The sequence below is a fragment of the Fukomys damarensis genome, unplaced genomic scaffold (genome assembly GCF_012274545.1).
Source record: "Fukomys damarensis isolate Sample0158 unplaced genomic scaffold, DMR_v1.0_HiC HiC_scaffold_11, whole genome shotgun sequence".
Lineage (NCBI taxonomy): Eukaryota > Metazoa > Chordata > Mammalia > Rodentia > Bathyergidae > Fukomys > Fukomys damarensis.
The window spans coordinates 11,984,083-12,007,080 of record NW_022900923.1 but is presented as its reverse complement, the minus strand read 5'-3'; the positions used below and the strand labels follow the sequence as shown (position 1 = coordinate 12,007,080).

At 43.0% G+C, this 22,998-nt stretch overlaps 1 protein-coding gene across 5 annotated transcripts in view; it reads left to right on the top strand.

Moving 5' to 3' along the window:
• Smyd3 (SET and MYND domain containing 3) overlaps positions 1-22,998 on the top strand; it is a 690,610-nt gene that overhangs the window by 575,131 nt on the left and 92,481 nt on the right. For all 5 annotated transcript variants that reach the window (XM_010642624.2, XM_010642628.2, XM_010642626.2 and 2 more), the window contains 2 exons: positions 10,335-10,422; positions 16,218-16,392. In XM_010642624.2, the coding sequence (XP_010640926.1) occupies positions 10,335-10,422; positions 16,218-16,392 (263 nt within the window). The remainder of the gene's footprint in view (positions 1-10,334; positions 10,423-16,217; positions 16,393-22,998) is intronic.

The window sequence follows — 22,998 nt, the reverse complement described above, 5'->3', positions numbered from 1 at the left end:
GCCTACCCTGCCTAACAGCACTCCTGCAATGTATAGTGGAGAGGGATATGCAATAGCACCCCCTCCTCCCACGCTCTTCTGTGTCCTCCTGCTATTCCCTGTCGGCCCTGACTACCCTCTCCGCTTTTCTGTTCTTCTGACTAGTACTCCGAGAGCCTTCAAGACTGAGATAGGACGCTTTCCCTAAATCGAGACTGGGCAAAGTCCCACCACTCCAGGACTTGTCTCTGCCATATTTAGAGACAAAACATTTGTGTGGCTGTTTCAACCACTAGACCATAAGGCTTGAGAGGCTCAGGCCACGTTTCCTCCAAATCTTTGCAGCCTAATTTGTGCCCCTACTGTACATTTGGGAAATTTTGTCATATATTGAAATAAAGGTAATCTAAAGGGCACAGTATTACTCACAGTGCTGTGCACTTTGTCACCTTTTAAATAAACTAATTTGTGTGAAAGCCAAGAATATGGAAATGCAAATGTAATTTGAGTAGACAGGAAAAAGCAAAGGGCCAACCCATAAACACTTGCAGAAAATCTTAATGGAATGGCCATAAAAAGTGACAATATGATCAGAGATTAGTGATGAACTGAGGCAGCAAGCACCATGCTAGTGGTCTTTGGTCCTCTGTGCATGTTAAAATCACCTGGGGGGCTTTAAAAATATCGATACCCTCCTTCCAAGACTCTGATATAAGTTACCTAAATGGAACCTGGGATTCTATGTTCATGTAAAGCCTCTCATATGGTTCTGAATACATTCCCGCTGCACTAGTGCTGGTGATAGAAAGGATAACCAAAGCTGGAAGAATAATAGGGCTGCAGTCAGTCCTCAGTAAGCCTTAAACTTCATTTCTGATTGTGTGTGTGTGTGTGTGAGCGTGCATGTGTGCAAGTGTGTGATTGGTAGAGTGGAAGAGGATGTAAGCAATCTTCAGCCTCCCAAAAGTCAATTAAACTTTTTGGTACATAAAAATAAGCAGGCCTAGAACATTCCAGCTGTCTTCTGTTATGAGAAGTGAGGTCTCCTTATTATTAGCCCTCTGAATGATGTTCACTGTCCCCTCTTTGTTCTTACACACAAAAAGAGAGGTTTTTATATTTGTTTACTTCCAGAAAAGAAATCCTTCCACATTCTAGAATATGAACAATTACTACCATTCAAATTTTTCTTCCAAATAATCTGGAAAGTTAAACAGATAGTAAAACAGAAATGTTAAAGGAATTGACAGGGGCTGTATAACTTTGACCCACAAAGAGTATGACCCCACAAAAAAAGAAGTGATCAAACAGTAATGATTTTATAAATTCTCTATGAGTGGTATCATAGCATCCCCTGGGCCCAGCAGGAAAATACTGGGGTAAGAGATATGAGCATTATGCAACCTTGTACACTCATAATGCCATTTTGGACAGCCACAATTATTAAGGACCTTCACAGATATCAGTACACTGATGTTTCTGAACTGATACTGTTTAGAACAGACTTGAGATTTGATGTTGCCAGTATCCTAAGTTCTAATGAACGATTTCCAGGACTTGGTGGTTTAGTGGCAGTTTCTTGGGAGCAGAGGTATTCTGAGGATATATTTGAGTGCATACTTCCATTTCTGTCTGATTTCTCTTCCTGTGCGGTGGAGACACCTCTGCTCATCATCTGGTAGTGTTTATAAAGCTCCAGCAGACCTCTGTCTGGAAGACTCTGTTAACAGAAACGCATGCTTGGTTTATGAGATGGTTACAAGAGAATGGAGGTGGGGGAAGAGTGCCAAACATGGCCAGTGCTTTTATCTTTGACATTACAAAGAGGTCCCCTGGCCAAGGGCCAGACCAGAGTTGACGGGAATATGAAACGCAGACATGTGCTTTCTGTTGGTGGGGCGCCAGGGGAAGGCTCGCAGTGCAGTCGGCCAGTGCTTTACTTCCACAGGATGCACAGCTTCCAGGAGAGCAGCCGAATTCTGCTGATTGTGTGCAGGGGTTTGTGAGGATGTGATGGGGCAAAAGAGAGATCGATTCTGCACTGTGTTCTTTGTGTTTTGTTTTCATTTTTGTTTTGTAGTTCAAGCTATCCTTAAGCTCACTGTGTAGCCCGGGCTGACCTCAAACTTGGGGTGATCCTCTTGCCTCAGCTTCCCGGGAGCTGGGATTACAGGAATGGTAGTACTCTGGAGTCCTTCCCTCCCACCTCCAGGAATAGGTCTATGTATGGGTTAATTCACAGCATTACAACTGTAAAATAACGGAAGGAACACTGACCTTCTTCCACTTTTTCTACACTGTTCTGTTGTGTGTTAAGTAAAGCTGCAATATCATTTCCCGCAAACTGACATATTCCTTTTGAATTTCTTGCTTGTTTGACACATGGTCTGAGAATTTTAGAGCTGTCTTACTAAGTATTAGTAAACCTGGGAGAATTTGTGCAATCTAAATGAAAAAAATTAGGAGAAGCTGTTGGAAGCTATGTTAACTGATATTAAGGGGCAGGTTTAAAGTTGAATTAAATAATTTCTTTTGGTCGCCCTTCTGATTACCTCCTTGAAAAGTATATCTAGACTTGTGTCCAGGACTCATCCTCTGAAATTGTTAGTGTGGACCCCAACTCACTATTCCCTTGATTCAGATACTCTTATGTGTCTGCTTAGCAGATAAGAAAATACCGTGTGTTCTCCTGATTCGGAATGTTGCCCATGATAATCATCACACATACCAGCATTAGAGGGAAAATGTGAATTAAATGATCAGTGTCAAAGTGTTGGGTTGGCAGAGCACCATACTCTTTTACATATACTCTTTGTTCAATCCTACATGCTCTGTGTCAGCTGTGGTAGTTTCTATGTGCAAAAACTCAGATTAAAATGGAATAAAGAGTGAAGGATGGGTTTGAAGGGGTTTGGGGTATGTCTCAGTGGCAGAGCACTCACCTAACATGTACAAATCCCTGGGCTTGATCCCCAGGGCTGCAAAAACGAAGAAGAAGAGAGGCTTGCAATTTGTTTGCATGACCACAAATCCGAAAGTCTCTTCTGTCAGAATTTCAGGTCTTTCCTCATGTGCAGCAGATACCTTCTTCATAGGTGATTAATGGAGTGGAATGATTAGTTTTCATCTCCATGGCAACCTTAATCAACTTCTCACCTGGGGAAGCTGAGCCAGGAGGTACTGTTAGCCTCCAAGTCTCACAGCTGGCCTGCAGGAGCGCTAGGATTGGCGTCTACCTTCTCAGTCCTACTTTTATGATGTTGTCTGCCATGTACAAATGCCAGAGGCACAGAACCCAAGATGTGCTATTAGACATCTTTTTTCTCTCAGGGAGACCTCACACATGGCAGGGAAGTGCTCTACCACAGAGCCACATCCGCCAGCCCTCATCCTATTTTCAATTGTCGCTGGGTGAACCACATCTAGGTTACCCTAACTTTTGCTCCTTACGCCTAACCCGAGTCTTCTCTGCTTCAGTTTAAAGCAGTTTCCTCTCTATGTGCAGACGAAAGTGAAAGCAGCTGCTGCTTGCTACCTGAGAAGAAAATACACAAGATGTGGCAGATTGGAGGAGCTGAGAGCTGTGGTTTTGATCTCCATTAAAACAGAACTTGCCCTGAAATTTGGGAGTGTACGTTCTGTTAATGGCTGTTGCCATCAGAACAACTTTCCTATAAAATCTTTGCATTTTTCCCAGAGTTTCAAACCTCCCAGCTTGTGGTGTTTGCACTGAGATTGGCAGGATCTGCCAGGAATTGTATGAATTTACTGTGGCACAATCCATCTATTTGATAGTCTTTCCACAAATGGGAAAAGAATTTGCTTGAATGTGCATTTGGAAAACAAGCCAGTAATCTCCTGCTTCATATAATCCCCGCTCTGTCTTCTCAGGAACATATTTTTTCAGTGTAGGGGAGGGTGCAAGGAGATGTCTCCTTCCTGAGTTTCTCTGTCAGCCAGTCATGCCAGCTTTCTGCAGACACTGCATGTAAAGGCTGGTTTTCAGCAAGCACTGCTGACTTGGGTACGCTCTCAGTGACCCCAAATGCGTGGATGCTAACTGTTTTACTCCAAGTTAACCTGATTGTATACAAGCAAATGAGCATCTCTGAAAAGTTTTCTTCAGTGGGATGGGAATGTGCAGCACAAAGGTACAGAAAGTGTTGAGGTAGTTGCGAAAGGCTATGGTGGTTGTAGAACGGCTGACTTCATGCAATGAGGTTGTTGTCCATTTCCCAGAAATCATGACAGGACCATTGTCCTTCCTCCTGGAGATTCTGTGTAGCTGGGGATTTAGTGCTAACCTGCAGGTGGGTTGAATATGTGGTCCTGTAGAAATTTGTAGTTGTAGTAGAGCCGTGTTTTTGCTAAATGGACATTTGGCAAATGCTGACAACTACGGAGGGAACATAAAGTTGAATGGTGGCTAAATGACACAGTGCTGCCACCGGGCAGGTTGTTTCATGGGTCCTTCTCTGCATTAGCATGAGATGTTCAGTGGAGCTTTGTGCCCCTGTTATGGTTTGTATCTAGATGTCCTCCAAAGCCTCGTGCACTCCTAGGTGGGCCTTTTGGGTCATGGATATGTGATACTGAATTAGTCCACTGATGGATTTAGCAGAGTTCTGGGTGTGGATGATGGACTTACTGAAGAGAGAAGACTTGCCCTGGGTGTGGGTGGCACCAGTAAAAAGGCTTGCAGCCTGTAATGTAAAAGAAAAGAAAGAAGGAAACCTTGCTGCCTCATGCCTGCCATGCCCCTCTACTATGCTGCACTTCCTTGGAGTCAGCCAACTATAGACTGAAACCCCTGCAAACTGTGAGCTAAAATAAACTTCTCCTTTAACTTATGGGTGTTGGATATTTTGTCCCAGCAATGAGAACGCAACTAAGACAGACCCAGTTGCCCAAGTGCTCCTCAGCTGGATCCAAGATGGTCGTAAGACTGGCCAGCTGGAGGAATGCTTTCTACACTGGGGGAGAACATCTGTCTCAAGGTCACCAGCCAGGGAAGGAGAGGACGCAGGGGAAGAAGATGAGAACTTAGGACTCCTGGTAACTGCTTGGACCCAGGTTCAGAACTCTGCTGCATCTTGTCTGTGGACATTTGTTATAGTTGCTGAGATGTCACAATTTTATGAAACTGATGAAAATGAAGAGGTAACCTTTGCAAGCCAGTTTAATCTGTGAACTGATAACAGCACCTGGGTGATATCCTTTTTATCCAATTAGTTATACTAATTGTTACAAGATGATAAGGCAAATATCCTGGAACTCAGTGGAACATGCACACAGGATTGATTGTGCCTGTAGATCCTGGAGATGTTTTGATCTGGTTCTTGCTGGAAGAGAGGAGATTTCTTGAATGACTAAGTTGAGGAAGAGCCTTCCAGGCAAAGGGAATGGGACCTAGAGCATAGCACAGTTAGTTCTTGACTACTATGTAATGTGTTCCCTCCTCCACTATGAAAAGGCTCCTTTTCTCCTCCCTATCAAATAGACCTGACTCTAATCAGCTTCTATTGGCTCTTTGTCCTCTAGGATGGAAACTGAAAACTCAGACCCAATGTATTCATTACATTAGTGGTTGTAGAGAGGGCGCAAAGGAAAGTGTTAGAAAGGTCAGAGCATCAGTGCCACTGAGGAAACTTGGCTTCAGAAAGTTAAATGACTTGCCAAGATCATAACTGTGAGGCAAGGATTCAATTCCACATTTTATGACTCTATATCCAGTATTCCTTTCACCAAGTTCTCCTAATTATTGTGTATATTTACTCATTAATTGCTAATTAGAACATAGAATAATTTGATCATGCTTCAGATAGAAACCACTCCTTCTTCCTTCTTCCCCAGGCTGTAACACCCATTATGTCCTTTCACAGAGCTGTAGTTGGTACAATAGTGAATGCTCTATTCTTAGCTACTGTTTTTCTACTTTATAAAAGAGTTGTTTTCCCCTCAGGTTAAATCTGAGTTGCATTCTGTTGTTTTTTGCCAAAAGAAGTGGAAATAGGTTCCAGCAGAGATGTTTCCGTTAATCATACAGGTTTTGAGTGATGTTGAATATTAGTCTGTTAGTCCCAGGAACCGGAGTGATACAGTCAAAAATACTACAGATTAAACTTCATTTCCCTCATAATTTTGACTTCCAGTACTTCCCAATCTCTTCAGAGTGCAAACACTATATTTGAACATTATTATGCTTTTACAGAAAACAAAACAAAAAACCTTTCCTCCTTTTACAATACTACAACTATTGAATTACCGGAAAAGTTTATAAATGCTCATTAATTTTATTTCCCATTCTATCTATACTCATCTCTTCCCAAGCCAATCTAATTAGAGTTTGCATGCGGATTGGGTGACAGGAAGTATTAGCAAGCAGATTGCCTTTCTCTTTTTCCTTTTCTTTTTAATGAGAACCATCTGAAATGAGTCCAGTGCAAGAGTTTCCACGTCAAGCACTTGGGAGCCAAGTGTACACATCTGGTAGAGTCTTCCAGATGCAAGGTGGATGTGGATAGATATATCTGATGCTTAACCTGATAAAGCCACTGGTCACTTTCCCAAGGATATGCTTAACCTTGCAGATTTCAACCCTGCCCTATTGAAGAAACTTGTATTTCTAATTCACCAGTAACTACTGGTACCTGGTAGGTATACTTCTTACTCTGAAACCCAAAGGAAGCATTGAGCCATTTGAATATAATTGTGTCAACTGATGCCCTTTTATGTGGTGATGAGATTATATCATCTGTTATCTATTTTTACAGTTAAATAAAACATCCCTGAGAAACTGATTCAGCAGGTAATATAAGGGAGTATAGATGGCCTCACTGATCTGTCCATAATAGATGGGACCAGGGACCTCTTGGCCAAAAGAGTCACAGGAGATTTGGGATGATGTTTGAGGTAGAAGCTTGGAGTGCTATGCCCATTTCCTAAAAAGCCTCTGATGCTGTTTTCAGAAAGCATCATGGATCCTGAGTTAGAATGGGACTGCTTGTTCTGGGTGAGGGAATCACATTTGGGCTCTAAATTATGATCTGTATCTGGATATTTGGCAAATATCACAGCCACAATGGGAACATATCCTTTTCCAACATAATCATGCTCTCATAATATTAGAAAGGAGTTAAGGTAGAAGTGTGATATGAAAAGAATAACCTTAATTTCCTTGGTTGGGGTTCTCATAGCAGAGTTAAGATATTTTATTCTGTGATTTTGCTACCTATGGTTTGTGGAAGACCGCTTATCTCTTCTTAATCATTTGGTCTCCAACCAATAACTGAACAACTTACCATGCTGTACTGGGTACACAGATGTGAGTAGATCAAGGTCCCTCAGAGAGCTCTAGGACAAACTAGGGAGGGCAACAACCAAGTAGATGATTAATGACAGCTCCGTGTTAAAGCTTGGTGGGGCCAGTTTAACACAGAAGGCAAAATTAAGGCTCTCCTGAGAGTGCAGAGAGGTGGTTGAGTCCTGTTGGGGTAAGTCTGGGGAAAGCAGTGCCCCACAGGATTGAGGAAAGAGCAGGAAATAGCGATTACATTCCTGACAGAATCCACAGGGAGAGGACCCAGCTGGAAATGTAGGTGTGCCAGCAGTGAGAGAGACAGGGTGGGCAGGGTGAGAGTGCAGCTGCGAGGGAAGGAATGGGTGACTGGGCTGGGACAGGGTTTGAATGGAGCTTGAGTGGGTGGAGAGGAGCAAGAGAACTGAGGAGACGTGGTCTTACTTGAAAACAGCTGGCACCATTTGGCCTTGTTTCTGTGTTTTCACTCTTTAAAACAAAGACGAGTTGGGTCAGGATGTCTCCCCAGCTGTGCAAGAGGATGATCATCAGAGGTGGTGCCACATTGGCTGTGCACTACTGCATCTCTAGGATGAAAGTGGAAGGAGCACAGCAGTCTTTTACAGCACAGGCTCCTGTTGCAGGAGAGGGAGCTGGCATGCGGGGCAAGTGCTTTCCCGCTGAGCTGCATTCTGGCCCACAATGGATAGTACTTTTGATGTTTAAAAAATATGTAAGTATAAAGCAAACGTTTTCCACTTTCTGAAGGCAAATGTCTTTTACATTGGCAAAGCCAAATTCAGAGGATTTTTTGCCCTAAATAACTTTGTCTTGTATGTTAATGTCTTTGGGTAATAAATAACAGAAACAAGGACATACACTTACTAATTTCCTAACTCAGAGACTGAAAAAGGGCATATTAATTTACTTTTATATTTGCAGATTTAAAACAGAAGATTTGTTATGTTTCTGTTTATATATAAATGCTCATGTCCTATTTACAGAGATACACAACTGCATGTTATCCTCCTTCAGGGTGTGGGGAAAGGTGAGACAAACCCCACTGCAGCCAGTAGGTGAAGTTGTGGAGAGCCTGGGGGTCAGGATGGTCTGGGACTGAGGTGAATTGGGGCTAAGAGTAAGAAACATTTACCATAGTGGAACCCTCCAAGAGGTTGATAGTTAACTGTGAGTGTGACTTTGTCTAGCTCTAGTACAAAGCCCTCTGGTCACTACTGTTTCTGAATGTTTGAAAGCACTTTCAAAGCCTGCCTGCTCTTCTGCTAAGTAAATAAGAGCTTAGTGTCAGCCCAAAAGAGCAGCTAACTAGATTCTGTTTGCTGGTGGCAGATTTAGTTGTGAATATAATTCCCATTTAAAATTGCTCTGTTCTGGCCCTGATCTCATCCTGCTTGGTAGAGAGATACTTGCTGAGCATGCTGAAGTGGCCATAATGGTGTTTATGGGAAGCATAGTAGAATATGACGAGAACACAGACTTCTAGAATCAATCAGACCTGGGTTTTAACTTTGGCTACACACATCTTATTTCTGGACAGGTCATGTAATCTCTCTGAGCCTAGTTTTTAAGTTCAACATTTATAAGGGAGGGGAGTGGCAGTTGCCCTCTGACCTAGAGGGAAGAATATTTTACCTCTAAATTGCTTAGAATTGTTGCATGGTGGTAAAAATCAGATTTGATTCTGTTGGCTTTATTACCATTTTTCAATATCCTGAAGACTATGTATGTATACTCTTCTTGCCTGACTCGGGACTGTGCTCAGTCACCGCCTGTGTTACTGCACAGTGGGATGATCTTGCATACATGAGAAAGCTATGTGAAATCTCAATGGAACAATATTAGTAAAGCCACCAGTGCTGTGCTGTGCCACACACATGGCTTTCAGACATTCATTCAACAGACATTGACTGAACGCCTGCCATTAGCACTGTGCTAGATGTTGGGGTTATAGCTGCACACAGGGAAGAGAGGACTTGCTTACTAAACGAGAGAGCAAGTATTTATTACAAGGAGGTTCATAAGTGTATTTTGATTTCCTTTGTTAAAAAATATCCGTTTTTTTTGTTTGATTTGTCTTTGGATTTTGCAGATGTCAAAATTGGTTCACATGGGTATAGTTGGCTTTATCTTCATTTAGCCTAACTTGGTTAATAACACCATATTTGGTTAAAATGTTAATCTGAAGACATCCTGACAAATAATTATGAATATTATCTGCCTTCTCCTCACTTTTTAAAATATTACTGATACATAATTCACATATGATACAGTCAGGCAGTGTAGTGAACAATTTAGTGCTTTTAAGACCCTGTACAGAATTGTACAACCAGCATCACTGTCAGTTTTAGAACATTATCATCCCAAGAAGGCATCCTCTCCCATTAGTAATCTCTCACCAATTGTCTCTCATCACCCTAACCTTAGGCAACCACTAATCTACTTTCTGTCTCCGTGGGTTTGCTTTGTGGACATTTCATATAAATGGAATCAAACATATGGTCTTTTAAAACTTGGCTTCTTTCACTTGCTCTAATGTTTTCAGCATTCATCCCCTTGTAGCATGTACTTCATGTACTTTATTGTTGAATGATATTCTATTGCATGGATATTTTGTTTTTCCATTCATTACTTATTTATCATTCATTAACATTTGAGTTTTTTTCCACCTTTTGGCAATAATGAACTGTAAATATTTATTTACAAGTTTTTTTAACGTGATTTCCTTTATCTTGGTTCTGCATGTAGGAGTGGAATTGTCAATATAGTGACTGTAGTTGGTAATATGGTAGTTCTATATTTTGTCTTTTGAGGAACTGAAAAGATTGCCTTTCAAAGACATATAGTTTTGCATTGCTACCAGAGGTATATGAGCCTTTCAGTCTAGCTGAAATGTTCAGTCGAAACAAAAGATGTCAAGCATCTTTTCATGTGCTCATAAGCTATTTGTGTATCTTTTGGAGAAATGTTTACATGGATCCTTTGGCTGGTTTTTAATTGGGGTTTTTGTCTTCCTTTTCCTTTATTTTGGCCTGTGCAGGATGCTGATATGCTAACAGGTGATGAGCAAGTATGGAAGGGAGTGCAGGAATCCCTGAAAAAAATTGAAGAACTGAAGGCCCACTGGAGTATCCTTTCACCTAGAAGTTGAACTGGACTCTTGGTATTACTTCTTTATAGTTTGAAGCTTGATGTTAATGTGGCCAAGAGTGAGATTTGATTTCTCTGTGGGGTTCATGCTATTCCATGGCCATATACTACATCTCTGGGCCCAGCCAGGGATATGGGTAATGGCTGGGGAAGATTGTAGTAAACAGCATTAATATACCACCATTAGGTAGTATGGCTGGTAAGAGTATGTACAGGAGAGTTAAGTGGACTCTGTATGTACATGAACATCTACATGTACATGTATGAGCCCCTTTCTCCTATAACCACCTTCATCTCTCAGAAAGAACAGTTTAGAATCTTTATAATTTAATACCATTGACCCCCAGACTTAGAAGCTTCAGCATGAACTGGGCATGGCTACAGCATCAGTGGGAGTTGCTGCATATTACATTTTCTTGAAAGTAGTAGGTCAGAGTTCAGAGAAAAGAGAGAAGAGCATGTGATGGAAGTCATATGGAAAACTCCACTGATGTTTTACTGTATGAAAAGTATCGTAAGTCAGGAACAAGGATGGATAGGTAAAGGCTGAGCGGGAGGTCACTCCCAGTAGGGAATTTCACTTGGGCAAAAATGTGACAAAGGAAAACCACAGGTTGGAAAGAGATGGAAGAATGAAAAAAGATTGCAAAAGGGCAACAGATGTCTTGGCTTAATTATGTCCCAGGAAAAAAGAAAATCTGCAAATGAGGTTTCTAAACAGCAAGTAATATTTTAAAAATCATTGTAAAGGACAGGAAGGTAGCTCAATGGATGTTTCTACTTCTAAAGATAAAGTATACAATTTCAGAAATTATAGTCCATTGAGTTTTTTTTAGCAGTCTTAATAAAAAATCTACAATTGTTAACTAAGAAATAGAAAACAGAGCTGTGATCACCAGGATACTATATGGATTCACTAAGAGAAAATTTCTCCATGGAGCCATGATTTCTTTGAAAAAGTTTTATACAAGGAGGAGTAAAAATTTTATAATAGATACTAGCAGAATCAGGTGTCCTGCTAAATGGCTAAAGGTCAAATGGCTGTATCGAAAGACTGATGCTGATTGGATCACTGTCACTCTGGAGTTCTTTGTTCTAATCTCAGGCCTCTTTGGCACTTAATTCATTACCTTGTGTCAGCTTTCCCATGACCGGAACAAAATACCCAACGCCAACGACTTAAAGGAGGAGAGGTTTATTTTGGCTCACAGTTGCAGTGGGTTTGGTCCACGTTTGGCCAGCTCCAAAGCAGGAGGTGCCAGGTGGAAGGACCAGGAAGAAAACTGTTCTTATCACAATGGCCAAGAAACAAAGAGAAGGGAGGTGCTAGGAGCAAGAATAGATCCTTCCAGGTCATGCCCCAGTGACTCACCTCTTCCAACCAGGCTCCACCTCTGAAGAGCACATTGAGCTACAAACTCACCAGGGAATTAATCCCCCCATGATCTAATGGCCACTTCTGAGATGCATGAACTTTTGGGAGACATTTTAGTTGTAAAGTGTAATATCTTGAATAAAGATTCAGAGTACAGGTTTATCAAATGTCCAAAGGTGTATAGATGGGAACGATAGCAGAATTGGGATGATAAATCAGGAGTTCAAAAGATTGGTATCTGAGTTTCAAAGAATGAAAGTTAACAAGAATTTATATAAAATCTTCTATTTGGGGAAAAGCATCCAAGTGTAAAAATATGCAGAAAGTTAAACAACAGAACATGTGAAAGAATTTTAGAGCTTTGATAAACAGCAAATTTTAATATAATCCTCCAAATGATGGCTGTGATCTTAGGATGTATTCAGAGAACTACAGAATGTAAACTGAGAAAGGAGATAGTATTGATCTGGTCATAGCTGGAATTTTACATTCTGTTTGGGGCAGGACACACTAAGAAGAATGTAGGAAAGCTGAAATGTTTTCAGGAAAGGAACCAGAGCCATGGAAAAATTTTTGAAACCCCATCTACAAATGAGATGGGAGATAGCAGGGAAACAGCTAGCTCTTTGAGCAAGAGGTCCATATTTGTGGGCTTACAGAGCCATTACACTGAGAGTACAAGACTTGTTCTCTGATCCCACGTGGCAGATATAAGGTCCATGAATGATCCAGCTACAGTTCAGTCTCAACTGTATAAAGTTTTACCAGTAACTGACTGTGCTAGGTACATTGTTGGCCATGATCCACCTTATGACCTAGGCAGAAATTAGAAGACACAGTCCCACATGCACAACTCTCATACATAGCAGGGTAGTAAACTGTAGATTAACACACACTGTTCTTTGGATGAGTATCACCTAAAGATCCTTATGTAAAGGCTTAGTGGGAGGAGAGAGAGAGTGGTAGAGAGGCAGTGGTAGGAGGTGCTATTGACTTTTAAGATGTGAGGCCTAGTAAGAAGTCCTTAGATAATGAGGGTTATGCTCTTGAAGGAAACTACAAGATCTTCTTAGTGAAATCTACAAGATTTCTCAGTGTCTCTCTGCTTCCTGCCTTGAGGTGTGAGTTCTGAATGTGTTCCTGCCATTGCCATCAGTGCCTTCTTGAGAGACCAGGCTTAGACTTGAGCCTCCAGAACCACAGCTAAAATAAACCTTTCCTACTTAAGTTGCATGTATCAGGCATTTCATTATAGTGAGGCAGAGCTAACTAATACAGTACCTACTTTGGGCAAGATATATATTTATTTCTAGGAACATCAAAGATAATAGAATTCAGCTCTTGGAGATTAAAGGAGGTTTCACAGAGTAAGTGCCAGCTGCTGACCTGTGCCTGGGAGAATTAGCAGGTATTCATTAGTAGGCCAGCAATAAAAAGGGAAACCAGCAAAGAGAGTAACAGTGCAGACAACAGAATACAAGATGGCATGTGTAGGGGGATGGCCAGATGTTCAGTACTAGACGAGGGGAATGTGGAAAGCCTAGTGCCATGCACAGGTTAGGGTTTTAGGTGGGAGGCAACCCCAGGATGATGTTAAGCAGGAAAGTTCCTAAGTACATGTATAAGAGCGCTGTGTTCTGACAGTCGTGGAGTCTCAAGTTGATTAAGTCCCAAGTGAACTGACTTTGCTTCCTTTTCTTTTTTCCCTAATCCTCTTATAGTCACTTAAAAGTAATCAGTAAAAAGAAGGTTATCTCTGCTGCCCATGGTGATCTCTTTTCTATGGGTGGGCTCTCTGGGCCTGCGTCAGCCCAGATCTCTGCCCTCTACAGAACAGTGACTGGCAGTGAATACCACACAGATGCCAAGGACTAAATCTTTGCACAAATACACATCTGCACTAGCTTTGGGGGAAAGCCTCTTAGTTAAAATTACTCAGCTTTCTCTTGCTCACTTGGGTGTTTTGCAAGAGAGGTTTTGCCTTGTTTGCCAGGAGCTGGCTGCCAATATTGTGGAGGGAAATTGGCATGGAGCCCTTCGTCGCTTGTGTAGGGTACAATACATGTGTTCCTATACATAGCTGCAGAACATCTCAGCTGGTTCCAGCTTCTAAGTCTTGTCACCTCAAACTTCTTTAGAATGAGTTGCAATGCATAGAAATGAGTAGACAAAAGTGGAGGTCAAACAACACAATGTTAAAATAAGATACAAGGCTTGCCACAGAAATGTCTAGCATTGTATAAGAGACAGCCATTCCTCCTGACAGTTCATCCAATATCTAATCTTGGAATGAAAAGCCGCAGAGGTTAACCCAGCAATATGTTACAAAAATCAGTGCATTGCCTAAGATACCACATCCTCCAGCCTCCAGAGGGTACATTCAGTAAACTTTAAACATGTGTGTCAGAGGACTGCAAAAGAAAATCACTAACCCACTTTTTTCCCATAAATGGACCCCTTCGAGGATCAGAGTCCTTTCCTGAGAGCCAGAACTCATCCTAAAACAATAGGGGTCTCTGGTGCTTGAAATCCCCACCAAGGAAGTCATGCTTTAGGGGGAGATGTTCTGCCCCTGCCGAAAGGGAAGTGTATTTCCCATGAGGGTTCATGAAGTTATTAGCCCCATTCACACAAGTGGCCTGATTGGGTCTGCTAATTTTCCAAGCATGTTGGAAAGCAGTGCTCTGGGGAGGCAGGCACTGGAAAGGTAGATTTTGCTGGAGAGAGGGCTAAGGGAGCAGTGCTGTACACAGCAGGCTGACTGCTCAGGGCAGGAATCACTGTGTTGGGATAGCAATGGAGAGGGCTTGAGTTAGAGGGAAGGGATGAGCACTGGGCTGTGAGGAGGCTGAGTTAGGTAGGAGTGAAGGGGATGGGACTTCTATCAAGCCAGGTCCACTATCCCCTTAAATCTGCTCATGACCAAAAGAAAGGACGAAGGCCCTGCTATCTGTGCAGCATGTACTTTGTTCACGCTAATAAATGTTTTCCTGGGTGTCCATAACAGCCAGAACTCTGCCTGGTTTCTGGTAGAACACGTAAAGAGTATTTTCATTTTACTGGCAGCACTTTACTTCTTACTGTGACGTTAAGCTTTTTTTTTTTTTTTTTCCTGGTCTATCTCAAAGCATTGTGTTCTCAGAACCTCAAATCTGACGAATGATAGAACTTGCCAAGATTTGAACCCAGCTTTATCCATGATCAAAGGGTATGACATTTCTACCATATCTGAAATCTTCAGACATTTCCCCCCAATTGGATTCCAGCAGATGGAGGCAGAGCTGCGTGAGGTGGCGGTGGGGCAAGATGGGGAAAGGGCCGATCCCAGTCCAGCACTGTCCTGGGCTCCACCCAGCAAGTATGAAGTAGTATGGCAGAGACCCTCCAAAGTCCCAGGGTCCTGCACCATTGACCTCAGCGGTGCTTGTGCGGTCAACACCCTCAGTACCCCAAGTTCTCGGTCCTCTGGCTGCTTCTGGTTAAAAGTAGGTTAAAAGTCAGACACAGTGATGCTCACCTGCCACCCCAGCTACTCTAGAGGCTGAGGCAGGATGATCATTTGATTCTGTGAGTTAGAGACCAACCTGGTCCATATAGCAGAGCTCCATCTCTTAAAAAAGTGAAGCCACACATAGGCTTCACAAGATTGAGTTTTTGATCCATGCTTAATGAGGAAGTCCATATTGCTGAGAAGGAGACATTGTGTCTTTTCATTTTTTAAAAGTATCATTTCCTCTTGCATGCGATTTACATGCAAACCATGTTCTTAATATTTTCTTTAAGGGGCTAAAATAATACTTTTATTTGGTCAAGTATAGATGTAGATCACTTTTGCTTTATAATTTGAAAATTTAAATATAAGATCTAGTGCAAATGCATTTCTTCAAACTGCTGCCCCTACATGTGCCTGTGTGGGTTGTATGTACTTTTGGTGTCATGTGTCACATGACACAAAAGCAATCATGGACTCCTGCTAAAGGAATCTCTGTAAAATATCTTAATTTCAGATCAGTTTTAAAACAGAAGCCAACAGAGTAAATAATTTGAAATGGAACTAAATCCTCAGTCCATTTTAATGACCTGTTCCCTTCATTTTATGACTAGGTTTAAAGAGTATGTACAAGAATGAAGAAAGAGTGGTTCTTTGGAAATTTTAATCTCCCAAAGCACAGGCTTCGTTAGAAGATGGTTTGTTAATGTAAACAGAATTTACTTCACGGAGACACCACTTACGTGTTTTTGTTTTTCAAGTATGTTTGTAGGCAGCTCATCTGCGCAAAATAATGGGCACTTCCTTCCCTCCTGTGCCTGGGAGCTCTTCAGCCTTTTGAAGAATCTCATTTTACTTTTGTGTTTTCCCGATGAAGACAATGAATCCTTAACTAAGGTTAATAACAGAGTGGGAGCAGGTTCTGGCCATGTGCCAGTCGATCATACGCAGCAACTCTGAGCGGCTTCCTGATATCAACATCTACCAGCTGAAGGTGCTTGACTGTGCCATGGACGCCTGCATCAACCTTGGCCTGCTGGAGGAGGCGCTGTTCTACGGCGTCCGGACCATGGAGCCCTACCGGTGAGTCCCAGGAAGCGGTCGAGGGGCACCCCGGAATGTCTGCGCTCTAGGCGGAGGACGACTGGTGAAGCTTTCTGATTGCCATTTTATATCAGGTGCTCCCAACTTGTTTGATTTGTTCCTTGTTGTATTCATTCCTTTGTTCATGTACATATGCGTTCATCTGCCACTTGTCAAGCTCCCTTAGGGTGACAGGTGCTGTAGTTGTAGAGAGACTAGAACCGTCTCCATGTGCAGCAGATGATCACAGTATGATGTGGTGCTGGCAGTGAGAGAGGCAAGGATGGGGTGGGTGCCAGAGACAGAACACAGCTCAAGGCAGGACACTGTGTCCTTCAGCCTCTGCTGGCCCAGGTGAAGGCGTCCAGCATGGCACCCTGCATCTGCCTGGCTGAAGGGTGGTCTTTTCTGTGTATTTGTCAGAATCGATGTTTCCCAGAGCGCTGTCCCCCGCATCATTCATTTGCTTTCACAGCTACCTTATGACCTGGGCAGGAGAGCAGCAAGACTGCCTTACTCATAGGGTCACCAAGTCAGGTGATGCAACTATTGGTGAGTCACCATTTCTTGCCTGGCCTCAGCTCCTCCAGGTGAATGGGATTTTGCCCCAGAGGTTCTTGTAACTGGGAGGAGCTCTGGGACAGAGGGCAGCATTAGAGTGGAGTGTGGTGCTCACAGGTGTGAGGCCTCAATTTGCTGAGGGTTGAGAACACAAGTGTAGAAATCGAGACGAGATCAGTCTGAGGGGGAGAAAAGAGAGACATAGGAACTTTAACAGTGCTGGCAAACCTAAGGCACCTGTGCGCAGCTGATGTGTCGTTATCATTGAAAGCTCTCAACTATTTGCCATCACTGAACTATAATCTGAGACTGAAATAAGCCATTCTCACACAAAACAACACGACTGATAAGAAGGTACCTAGAAAACCACTTGGGACTCAAAGGGGACCCTTGAGAGCGAGAGCACCATTCTGGGAAGATGTTGAATTTCCTACCATGGAAACACGGTTATCAGCCAAAAGGGGCTAGACCTGTGTGGCAAAGGACAACAGGCAGGGAAATAGTTGTAAGGGCTGGGGGCAGGGCTCAAAGTGCTTCCACCCTCATGGAGGAAAGAGCTGCAAGAGAGAACTGGCAGGAGGAGTGAGCAGTATCCACATGACGAGAGAGGTGAGTCCAGGGTCTGGGACATTAGTGCAGATGAAGGTAGGATACCAGAAATGAGGCACTTGGCCAGGAAGCCAGGCCTGGCCCAGGAGCTTAGTGCAGACTGAGAAGATCCCAAAGATGGCAGAGGCCCCATCAGCCAGGTGGATGGCAGAGGCCCCATCAGCCAGCTAGTGGCAGCAGTGTGACCCTGCGGGTGTTTTCAGACTTTTGTAGGTAGTTTCTTTCACTGCTTTGTGGGTGAACAGCTTTGGAATCCAGACTGTGAGTCAGCTTTAATCAAACTTACAAGAGATTGCCTTGAGGGATGAGACTGTAGACTTTCCCATGAGCGGTGAAATATCTATTCAGTATGATGAATCTTGTGGGTTCTCAGAAAATATGAATTGAATACGGAGAGATAAGGCCTCCTTCTCAAGCCTCAGTGTTGCAACAGGCAGGTTGGGGTGGCTGGCGTTACCTCTGTGGAAGTTGGGCCTGGTCTTGGGAACCCAGATGGGTGAGTGGATGGATTCCAGCTGGGAGCTGCAGACAGGGAAGGTCCTCCTTCCCCCAGGGCCCCCAGCAGCCACTAGCCACACACTGATACCTCATCCTCCCCTTCCTCTTGATAGCCAGGCCACCTTACTCAGGCCACTCCAGAAGCATGGAAACTAAATCTGTCTGCCACTTCCATAAAGAAGGCCACACACTTTCAAGAATATCTGTTCTGTGTGTATTTTTTTAATCTGCTTTTCTTCATACCTACTGAGGCTTCTTGAAGCTGGACCTCACCCCATAATTAAATGACAGTTTTGTTGACCCTTGAGTCTGACAAAAGGACCTTTTTTAGAAGTGAGGCCAAGTCCTCAAGAATGTACTCCCTGATGTATGGAAAACATTTGGTTGTTTTCATGGTGTTTGGCAGGTCACGTTTTCTCTGTAAATGTGTACTCTGTTACTACATGAGGTGACAAATTTCCAAGCCTCCTTCAGTTTCTCTTCCCTGGGGCTTGTTAAGGAGTTTCTCTATAGCATGCTGCACTGATCTGCTTCGAGTGAGTGGGATTTGAATCCTTTCTTTCAAAACTATTGTAGAGAAAAAATATGAATAATCCAGACCAAATAAAGTTAAGAGAAATGGGAGCAGTAGGTGCTGGCATATTTTGCCCCTGTTCTCTTAGCTCAAGCAGAAGTGAAAATAAGTAAAAACTACAGACAAATGGGTCAGATGCCCTACCAGCCCTTTAGCAATCGTAGGGCACCAGGTAGGAGTGTGGGAACTGGCAGCGGCATGAGGGAATTCGCACCAGCGCTGTCAGCTCTCTACACAGTCGCCCTGCAGCAGCTGATCTAGGCGCTCTTTTTGCGCACCTTTAGCCAAGGACATGGACAGTTGGTTTGGCCTGGGTTCCCAAGAGGTGGCTGGATTGCCACGTGGTGTAACAGTTTTACAATGTTGATATATTGTTTGCAATGCCCAGAATGAGGTCAGGCCTCAATTTGTCACTCCTGACTTGGGCTAAATTTTAACTGCTGACCTTAGAGGACAAGAGTGGATATTCCTTTTGTTTTTTTTTTTTTTAAATCCAAATCACTGCTCTTGGCTTCCTTCTTGTTATTGTTTCATTTATTTTTACTCAATAGATTTTACTCAATTATGATGATGCAATTTAATGTTAGATTTTTTTGTTTCACAAAGCAAGTTGGAAATAATTCATATACAGCAAAAGGTATAATCTTTAGTATTAGCTTATCTTCTGGGAGTATCTGTGTATGTATTTGTGAAGTATAAACAAAAGCAGAAAGAATAGGGACTGATCTAAAAATGGTATATTCTGGAGGTGAAATGCGTATTTATTAGAAAGAATGAGGTAGACATTCAGGAGCTTTTTGGGACATATGTCTGCACTCTGTAGAAAAGTGAAGAAATCAAGTTGTTCCCTGAGTGAAACAGTGCTCTAATGAACATGTATGACTTTTATCTGTCTTTGTGCACTGCTGGGACTGAATCCATACGGTAAATCCATATGATAAGTGTCAACTACCTGCATCATAAGCCGTGCTCATTTTAAATTTGAACACTGCCATCACATTCTGTCTCCCACTCTCCAAAATGTCAGTCTTTCCTCCTCGAGGGAGTAAGAGAAAAGATGACACCCACTGATTTTTATCATACCTGATCTAAATTCATTTCAAAATACAGTGGACCCTGAATTTACAAACTCAATTGGATCCCGAGGGCTGGTTGTAACTAAGTCAATACAGCTGAGATCTGAGTGTTTACCTGAGTACACGCTATACATAACAAGAGGCAGGTGAATCTTCCATTAACTTAATTAACCCAAGTTGTTCATCAGTTGTGACTTGAGGGTCCACTGTATGCAGGGCCTTCTCCTTTTCCTTAATCAAAACCTGCAGTATGGGATGAGACTTGTTCATATTTGTTCATATCAATGCTATCCATAAATAGTATTTTTTGTGGCTACAGGAATGATATTATTGTGAAGTACCTGAGAAAGAGGTAGAAGAACAGGAATGTTGAGGAGATACACAAGTTTTGGCCACATGGATCAGTGGTGCTGTGGTCCAAGAAAGAGGAAAAGGAGAAAACCCCCCAAGCAGGAGAGAGCTGGAAGAGTAGGGTTCTGTCTCAGATAGTGTTCTCTGCTTTATTGTCAGAAAAGCCAGGGCTGGGTGGGAAGAGCAGAAGTAAAATGCAGCTGGCAGTTTGTGGCCGTGACATGCTTGTAAGTCAGGTGTTTATAAGTTAGAGATTGCCTGTAATTACATAGCAGCCGCGTCAGTTTTCATTTTGCCAGTAATTTTTAAACTTTTCCCTTGGAAGCTTTGGCAGATCAGTTGATAAAATGTAAGGTTTCATCACAGTGGAATTGTCTACTATTTTTAAGCTGGCTTTTCTTCTGAAGGCCTACAATTGCTCTTTTGTGGGTGCTTGTCATCAATCAATATGGCTTTCGAGTACAGGAGCCAGCAGAACCTGCCAGGTGCACATTACAGTGGTGAAACCCCAGGCGGGTAAGAGGTGCAGGCAGCACCCACAGCTCCCCTTCTCCACGTTGCTCGTGTCCATGTATCTGGCACTGGCACTCGTTTCTGTGGGGCACGCAGGGTTTTTGGCTATGGTACCCAGGTTAGAACTTTCCTAACCAGGCTCACAGAGTAGGACCTAAGGGTGAGTCAGAGCCAGTTCTCCACCCAGAGGAAGAAACAGCCCCTGAACTTCTAGCATTCTTTTTCTTTTGGTTGCTTGTCATGCATCTTCGATGGTGAGGTTTACGCAGTTATGTCACCCGATAATGAACATATGTTCTATTGTCTTCTTATTGATGTGCACAGTAATCCTTTAGCCACTTAATTGTTTTCTTTCCACGTTGTAGTTTTCAATTAAGTATTTGGTGGCAGAACCCCTGTTGAAGATTTTGAGCTCAGTCTATGTGGTAGGTATGTGTGTAACACTGAGTTACCTGGAAAATCTAAACCAGGGTCTCTTTCTGTTCATGTCACAGATATTTGCATGACGATGGGGCAGGGGTCCAGCAAGGCTTAAGCACTGTAAATTTAATCTGTGGCATACAGAATTTTAATTTGATTCTAAAGGGCAGGAGAGTCTTACTTTAGAATCTAGAAATTGAACAAAAGGAAACGGTGACAATGGTGAAAGAGGAAGGAGAAATAGGTGATGATGATGACTATGATTCAGTGCATAAATGTTATTAAACTGCTGACTTGAGTTCAGCCCTGGTAACTTGTGTCTTACATGTAGGGACACCTAGAGAAAATATGAAGCCTCTGGGAACAGGTAAAGGAGAGTATTATGAGCGCTTTCTCTGGCTATATTTGTCTTGGGAATCAGGGAGAGAGAAGATCTCTCCTTCCGTGATCCACTTCTTAAAAAGTACCCTTTTCAGTGCTTACCACCAAGCTTGAGATGCAGCTTTACTGTTTTGGTAGAGACACAATCATTGCCTGACTGTGCTGTGTGGTTTGAGCCTTGAACTAGTTGCATGAGAATGACCACGCTTGTGGTCTTGGCTCTGGATGAGAAACCAGACAGTTTGTGCTTGGAATCAGCATGAACCTCTGGCCCTCCAGCCTTTCCAGATCACCTGTTCTGCCAAATGCAGCCGTCTCCACCCTGAGCTGCACCCCCAGGCCTCTGTCCTTGAGCAAGGGCTCCACATCCTGACAGGTCTAGTGGCGGCAGACAAGCAGCTGTACTCTAAGTTTGCTATTTCCCATCATGAAACACGATTGGGCACTGCTGGTACACACATGTACACCCTTATTAGGGAGGCAACTGACACATGTGTCACCAAGAGTATGCTACACATGGCAGAACAGAAACAAAGCCTATGCTGTCTGACCCTCCTGGCCAGACAACTCTATGGCATTTGTTACTCCTGACTACTTTAGGGCCACTACCTGACCACCTTTCAGAAGGGCCCCCACTTCTGCCTCACTCTGGATTGTATTGCAGAGTCCTCACTGAACTTCATTCCACCCCCACCCCCACCATGCCAGGAGTACAGATTAATAAGACATCACTTTCTTCTCAGACAGGAAAACAAAGACAATACTAGGTCTTTCCTGGCCCCACTGAGATTGCACTGTGCAAGTGTCCTTCTGAGCCAGATCTGTGTCTGTGTGAATACTTCCTCATCAATGATAATGGAAATCATCGATCTGTGGGAAACTCGGTCTTCCCTATATCCAAGAAGATGGCCTTTTAGGAGACAGCCACAATATCATCTGAACCACAAATGCCCACCCATCTTCTATGCAGACAGCATGGCCTTCTAGATGCACAGCACTGTGGATGATCTGAATGGAAACATATTAGTCTCCTGTTTGGGGTACTTATTCCTTTTATAACAAAAATATTTGTTGGGACCTATTTGTTGTTCTAAACAAATAGTGGAAAATAAAACAGACAAAGTCCTAGTCCTGGAGGAGCGTGTAGTCTTCAGCAGCCAGTGGAATGACACATTTGGGCATCTCCAGAAAACCAGCCACTTGAAAACCTGGGGAGGGATTTTCAAGGCCAAATCAGGCCTCGCAGGTGGTGGGTGAGATTCTTTGAGTGCTGGAGTCCCTTAAGAGAATGGAATGCTAGTATCCACTGGGGCTCACTGATTGATTTTGAGATTTTGTTCATTGTCTCCCCAAAGCCTTATGTAGAGGGATGGTGTCTGGTTTCTGAAGACTTCCTCCAATATTCCTGGAGCTGAAGTTCCCATTTTGCTCCCTCTTGTAGCCTGACCCAACCCAGCTGTGTTAGTTCATGTGGGTTACCTTACCAAAATACCACCACCTGGGTGGCTTAACAATAGTAATTTATTACTTCACCATTCGGGAGGCTGGAAGTCCAAGGTCACAGCACAGTAAGTTTGGTTTCTTCCAAGGCCTTTCTCCTTAGTTTGGTGATGATCACTGTGT